We start from the raw sequence: 7,182 nt of genomic DNA, 5'->3' as shown, positions 1-7,182 counted from the left end.
TATATATATATATATATATATATATGCTGTACATTATATCCCCATGACTTGTTTATTTTATAACTGGAAATTTGAATCTCTTATTCCCCTTCACCTTTACCCCCCTTTTAAAAAACTTCAATTATGTTTGAGGTTCAATATTATTTTATATTAGTTTCAGGTGTACAGCATAGTAGTTAGATATTTATATAATTTATGAAGTAATCCCACTGACTAGTCTAGTACCCATCTGGCATTATATATAGTTACTACAATATTATTGACTATACTCTCTACCCTGCACTTTACATCCCCGTGACTATTTTGTAACTATCAATTGTATTTCTTAATCTCTTCACCTTTTTTCACCCAGTCCCCCAAACCCCCCTCCTATCTGGCAACCATCAATTTGTTTTCTGTATCTATCAGTCTGTTTGTTTGTTTTGTTCTTTAGATTCCACATATAAGTGAAACCATAATGATAATTTGTGTTTCTCTGTCTGACTTATTTCACTGAGCATAATACCTTCCAGTTCCATCCATGTTGTTGCATGGATACCTCCAGTTTTACTGCCTCTCTGGAGAGCCAGTTCTGATTTCTGGCTGCTGAATAGCCATCTAGACAGCTGCTGTTCACTGAAACATCACTTCTAAAACTCATGGCCTGCTTACTCTTTCTTCCACCAAAAGGTTCTGAATTTTTAATAACTATTCATTTTTAATTGCCGCTATAACAAATTACCACAATTTTAGTGGCCTAAATAAAACAACATAAATTTATTATCTTATAGTTCGGTAGCCAGAAATCTGGTATGGGTTTCACTGGATTAAAATCAAAGTGTCAGCCGACTGCATTCCTTTCTGGAGGCCTTAGGGGAGACTCTGTTTCCTACTCTTTCCGGTTGTTGGCGGAACTCAGTTCCTTGTTGTAAGACTGAGGTCCCTCTTTTGCTGGCTCTGAGCCGAGGGCCTTTCCCAGCTTCTAGAGGTGATATTATATACAGTTGACCCTTAAACAACGAAGGGAATTAGGAGTGCTAACCCCCTGAACAGTTGAAAATTCACATATAACTTTTGACTCCCCCAAATTTAAGCACTAATAGCCTCCTGTTGACTGGAAGCCATATGGATAACAGTTGATTAACACATATTTTGTATGTTATGTACTGTATTATGATAAAGTAAACTAGAGAAAAGAAATGTTATTAAGAAAATCATAAGGAAGAGAAAATATATTTACAGTACTTACTGAAAAAAATCTACGTGTAAGTGGACCCATTAGTTCAAACCCATGTTATTCAAGGGTCAACTGTACTACCCACCATATCTGCGGTTTGCTGAATGTCTTTTCTACAGAAAAAGCTTTCCTGACCACCTAAGTCAGGAAGTACCTGCCTGTCAATGCTGTGTCCAGTCACCCAGCTTGTTGCTTGGAACAGGACCTGGCATGCAGTAGGTACCCACAGATGTGAGTGGCAGTCGAACTTAGAAGCAGGTCCACATGCACTCTGAGCAGCCACTGTATGACATTGGTCCAGCAAAGCCCTCCACTCACATTCCTGGCTTTGCAGCTAAGGCTCTGGAAAAGCTCTGTTCCTGCCCTTTGGGCAAGTGATTACTGAGTACCTAGTCTGTGTGGGTGCTGGGTGAAAGGATCCAGAGATGGTGGAGGCCCAGTCCTGCCCACTGCTCCTCCTCCACTGACACTCACCCAGCTGGTTAGACCTGTTCTCACCCCACAGTCAGCCCCCAGGCTAGGAACAACCTCTCCACTCACCTCCCTTTCCTCCTGTGCTTTCTATTCCTTCCTTTTTTTTTTTCTCCCTTCTCCAAAAGAGGCAAGACACTAATCTTCAATAATGAAACCAGATCATTATTTTTCCAGCCAAACTCATAACAATTTTGCACTTCTGAATGATTAGGTACAAACATTCGAAAGGATGAGCTCTTGGGTGAGGCGCCAGCTAACTCGTCCAACTCTATCTCCCCTGCCGCCCCAGATGCCTGGATTCCCCCATTTCATACATTACTCATTAGAATGCTGCCACCTCCCGCCCCCACCCCAAACCCTTCCTGGCCTTTGGGGAGTGTTAGCCACCTGTTCCCCACAGCATCCTGTGGCTCTGGTCCACTCATCCCAAACCAATCATGCTATGCTCTACTTTCTTATGTGCTCTTCTCAAATCCAACTGGAGGAAGACTACCTGTAGGTCGCTTAACTTACAGAAGGACACCAATTCTGACCTGCTTCCTTCCCCAGTACCTTTTAAAATAATATATATTGTTATAGAACACTCCTCTATCATCTCTCACCATCAGAAAAACTATCCTCCCCCCCCCCCAAAAAAAAGAGACCCTCATTTCGATCACAAATAGACTTCTAGGCATTATAGTTGGCATTCTGGACATGGTTGGAGGGGAAACTACTGGTTTTTTTTTTCTAGCACTCATATATGTTAAATTACTTCCAAAGTTCTTTAAAACTGTGGTACTGATTCTTTCAGGTAAACAAAGTTGCTTAACAAGTATTTCTCCCTTATTTTCTTCCCCCAGGCTCAAAGATTTGGAAAGAGATAGTTTAACAGAAAAGGTAATCTCCACCTTAAAAAAATTTTATTACCAAATGTGACTGTTAGATATTTTGTGGCTTGTAAAAAGTTTAAGTGGAAATGGTTTTTTTCCATAAAGTTTTGAGGATAACTTGGAAATATTGCTTAATGTGCTGCATTAATATGCTGCTGATGTTAGTTGACTTTTGGTAACTCCTTGACAAGTTTCCCAATCTAGGTTCCAAACCATCAATTCTGAATTGTAACTTTTCCTCGTCACACAGTTTTAAAAAGCACAGTTTTGTTCTAATACACCATTGTGTGTCTCCATCCCACCTCTGATCTTTCCATTTTTTTACTACTCTGGAGATGGTGTGATGTGACCTTAAGGGAAACATCATGAACGTGTCTTGTGAATCCTAAAGTTTTTTGGCCAAGTCAGCATTGCCTGCCATTCAATTGTTACGTGACCAGGCAGTGTAATTATTTGTGTGTTAGTCCATTAGCTATTAGCTTGTGAGTTTGGGGACTTATAAACCTATATCCTTCCCTTAGGAGTGTGTGAAGGAGAAATTGAATCTCTTGCATGAATTTCTGCAAACAGAAATAAAGAACCAGTTATGTGACTTGGAAACAAAATTACATAAAGAAGAATTATCAGAGGTAAGTCATTTCTCAGCATCCTGGAGTCTAGAAAATGTCTCCTCTTGTATAGCTTGTCTGTGACCAGCGAGGCAGAATAATCCCCAGCTCTCCTTGTTACCTGATAGTTATAAAGGAAATGCGTGTGTTTCCTTATTCTCTTACTGCCACTTGTTTACATTCACTGCTATTTAAATTATCCTTTCCTGTTGTAGGAGGGCTACCTGGCTAAAGTCAAATCCCTTCTAAATAAAGATTTGTCCTTGGAGAACGGAGCTCATGCTTTCAGTCGGGAAGTGAATGGATGTCTAGAAAACGGGAGCCATTCGCGTGGTAAGGACCGCAGAGTGGGAATGGCAGAGGAAAACAAGTCCCCCAAACCCGTGTCCAAACCTTGCATGCCCAGGAGAAGCAAGTCCGATGGAGAGACGAAGTGTAAGAACCCTTGACTTGTTTAACATTGATGGAGACTGGTATCACATAAGGAGACAGTCAGATTTGAAGCCATAGGTTCCCCCAGGCAGTAGTCCCTGGTTTGCTTTCTTGTGTATACTTCTAACTAGAAAGAGCAGCATACTTCCTAACTAGCTTAGGTGTATACTACTCTAAATTTTGTCTTTGACCAAGTCTAGAGCATTTAGATCCCAAAACATGGCTAAGTTTATGAGGTATAACATAACAGGAGCTACTACCATAATACTTATTACTTTTAAGTTATATGCCTATATAAGCTAAACATTTATTCTTAGACTCCTTCCCAGTTTGTAGTCAAAGTAACTCTTTTGGAATCTTTACAAACAAAAGAGCATGGACTTGAGCCCAGAGCCCAGATCCCGTTCTTGGCCACTTCACCTTTTGACGATACAAGGGGAGGTTCTGTTTCCTTGTCTGGTTCAGGGGTTGGCCCCTCAAATACGAGCTTATGTAAAATGGCTCTGCATGCTGGCAGGTGCTAACTGCAAACTCGATCAAGACAGCTGTTGATCAGAATAAGAGGGGAAAGACACTTAATCCTCAGAGCCTGGTTCTCTGCACGAGCTTAGTGATGCTGAAGAACTCCTTCGCCGTGAACTTTTTTATTCATAGTGGCTTTTTTTCTTGTTTCTTTTCTCCTTTAAACAGCTGAAGTCTCACCTAGCCCCAGGATTACAAGGCAAACTACCAGGCAGACCACTATCACCTCTCATTTTGCAAGGGGGTCAGTATATAATGAATTGACAGCCACCTTTTCCAGTGGCCAATCGTTTTTGGTAAAACATGTATGGAATTAGCAATTCTGACTTCCACATTTCATAGGTTTTCATTTTGCAGTTTTGTTCATTAGACATTCATGAACAGCATTTCTGAATACCTCATCTATTTTTAACCTTACTGTAGGAAACTTCAAATATATACAAAATAAGTGAGGATAGCAAAATGGACCGCCAAGTTCATTTCATCTACACCCCCATACACTCCAACTGGATTACTTCAAGTGTACTACGACTCCATATATCCCCATGTCCCCCCGCCTCCCCCCAACTGGATTACTTTGAAACAAATCTCAGACATGATATCTTATCCATAAATATTTCAGTAGATTTTTAGATGACGACTTCTCTTTTCCTCTGAATTTTTTATTCATATTTTGCTATAATTGCTGATATTTAGTAAACAGTCTTTTTTTTAGAAAGACAAAACATAATACTACTTCATGACTTGTAAAGTGTAATAATTCTTTACTGTCAGAGATATAGCCAATGTTCACATTTCCCCATGTGTAGCAAGCAAACTGTTTGGTTCATTTATTCCTTAAGCCTTGCAAGTTACAGATTCCTTTTCTTATTTTCTTGTCATTTATTTGCAAAAACTAGGTCATTTGTCCAACAGAGTTTCTAGACCTGGCTGACTGCATCCTTATGGTGGTTAATGTGTGCCCTTGTCTCTATTTCCTGGAAACTGGTAGTTAGGTCTAATGCTTTGATCAGATTCCAGCTTTATTTTTTTGAGACTTCATAGATGGCTCTGTGGCCTTCCATCAGAGTTGTGCAATGTCTCCCCTGCAATACTAGCAGCCAAGGATCAACGTCTAGATCCACGATTTCTTAGGGTTTGCAAAATGGTGATATTTTAAACCTGTCACTCAAAGAAACATTAAACTTGAGCCACTTTCAATCCCTAGCAATGAGGGCTTCTCCTTGGTGGGAAGAGGGCATCCATGCCCTGAATCTGCCTTAAGCGGGTGGGAGGCGTGTAGGTCATTCCACGCCGGCTGGAGGTCTGGGGTCTGGCTGAGCTAACGGTTGGGTTTACTGTGTTTGACAGCCCTGCCAAACGGAAACCCGAGGAAGACCCTGAAAGAGTCAAATTGGACGATTCTGTTCACGAAGAAGAGAAAGACCAGGTAGGGCTGGCTCTTTCAAATTTCTTCACTCTGCCTTTTTTGGTACATTTGCTGATAATTGTGATTTTATGCTTGTTCAGTCTAAATGAACTTAAAGCGACCTAGAAGGTGTTAGAATGGATCCCTGGACCCAGGGCAGTACGAAGTTTATCACATTAAACCTGAGGATTCAGCAGGCTTTGCCACTCAACGTGGCAGCCTCATGATGTCAGAGTCTATTCTCACCTTTGTCTTTCTAGCTCTCTAGCTGATAAGAGTTATGACAACCAAACCAGCAGGTGTGACACGTTTAAAGCATTTGTTTCTGATGTCAGATAAGCACCTTTCCTACATCTAATTTCTCTGTAAAAGCAGAGAATTCTTCAGTTGTTATATGTAGTGTAATGATGCTGCTTAGACTTCTTAGGTTAGAAAAGTGGTGGCTTGCTGAAGACCTTCGATAGAGAAAATGTCAATCTCTGGTTCTGTCCCCTGTGACTTAAGGAGGGCCAAACCTACACTATAACGATGGTTACGTGTTACCAATTTTCATTTCAATTTTGCCACAGGATTAGCTATGGAAGTTGAAGGGAAGTCTATATAGGTTTACATGTGAGTAGTAAACGTCTATCTACTAACTAGTAAAGATGAGTCTCTATGGTTTGCTGTAAGGCAGGGTTTCTCAACCACGGCATTACTGATTTGGGGGCTGGGTAAGCCTTTATTGTGGAGGGTGGTCCTATGCACTGTAGAGTGTTTAGCATCATCCTAGACCTCTACCAACTATATACCGGCAGCATTCCCCCTCTCCCCTCCCAGTTGTGACAACCAAAATCATCTTCAGATATTGCCCGATGTCCCTTGGGGGGCGCAAAATTGCCCTGGGTGAGAAGCACTGGACTAAGGGGTCACTCAGAGGTCACTGGGGTACCAATATTATTGAGGTAGGCTTTGATATCTTGTGGCACACACTAATTCTCATATCACTTTATTCTTGGAACTTAGAAGTCACTATTCATGATCTTTATTCAGGTATCTGTAGTCAGGTTTAGTCAGACTACCTACTCAAGTGGAAAACTGAGGCACAGAGGGAAACAGCTTGTGCAAGTCACATGGTCAAGTCTCTTGCCTCCTAGAAAGAATTGTTACAAAGGCACCAGCTTTAGAGTTGTTTCTTGCACTCTGACCTTTTGGAGGGCTTACATAGTCTGTTCATCTAGCTTCTCAAACACACCAGAGGCCAGTTTACTGGCAGTATGTGCGAGGCTTCTGGGGGCTTCATGGATGAACACTTGTGAGAACTTCCTATTCCAATGTGCTAGAGAAAGTCTTAGTATACCAAACTGGTGGTATCAGATGGCATTGGTCAAATAAATAGTAATACAGAGAATCTTACTTTACTTAAAGCCTTGAGAATTTATGTTTTAAAAATAGATATTATGTATATCTGGTAAAACTTCAAATGGCACAGAAGGATGTGCGGTACACAGATCGCCCCCCTACTCTTTCCCATCGAACCTCTAGTTTGCCTTTCTTAAGAGGCAAGCATTTGTCAGTTTCTTCTATGTTGTTTCAGGTTATATGTGTGTGTATATATATATATATTAGTATAGTATATCATTATAAAATCTGTATTAGGATTCTCCAGAG

General features: G+C 40.8%; 1 protein-coding gene across 7 annotated transcripts in view; it reads left to right on the top strand.

Moving 5' to 3' along the window:
- DNMT1 (DNA methyltransferase 1) overlaps nt 1–7,182 on the top strand; it is a 41,639-nt gene that overhangs the window by 4,784 nt on the left and 29,673 nt on the right. For 5 of the 7 annotated variants that reach the window (XM_019659352.1, XM_019659350.1, XM_019659353.1 and 2 more), the window contains exons 2-6: nt 2,533–2,569; nt 3,084–3,191; nt 3,386–3,605; nt 4,293–4,368; nt 5,475–5,553. In XM_019659352.1, coding sequence (XP_019514897.1) covers nt 2,533–2,569; nt 3,084–3,191; nt 3,386–3,605; nt 4,293–4,368; nt 5,475–5,553 — 520 coding nt within the window. Of the gene's footprint in view, nt 1–2,532; nt 2,570–3,083; nt 3,192–3,385; nt 3,606–4,292; nt 4,369–5,474; nt 5,554–7,182 lie in introns of those variants that run through there. The other 2 variants (XM_019659354.1, XM_019659356.1) reach the window with 2 other exon arrangements.

The sequence above is a fragment of the Hipposideros armiger genome, unplaced genomic scaffold, assembly GCF_001890085.2.
Source record: "Hipposideros armiger isolate ML-2016 unplaced genomic scaffold, ASM189008v1 scaffold_298, whole genome shotgun sequence".
NCBI classification, from domain to species: Eukaryota; Metazoa; Chordata; class Mammalia; order Chiroptera; family Hipposideridae; genus Hipposideros; species Hipposideros armiger.
This window is presented reverse-complemented; position numbering and strand designations above follow the sequence as displayed.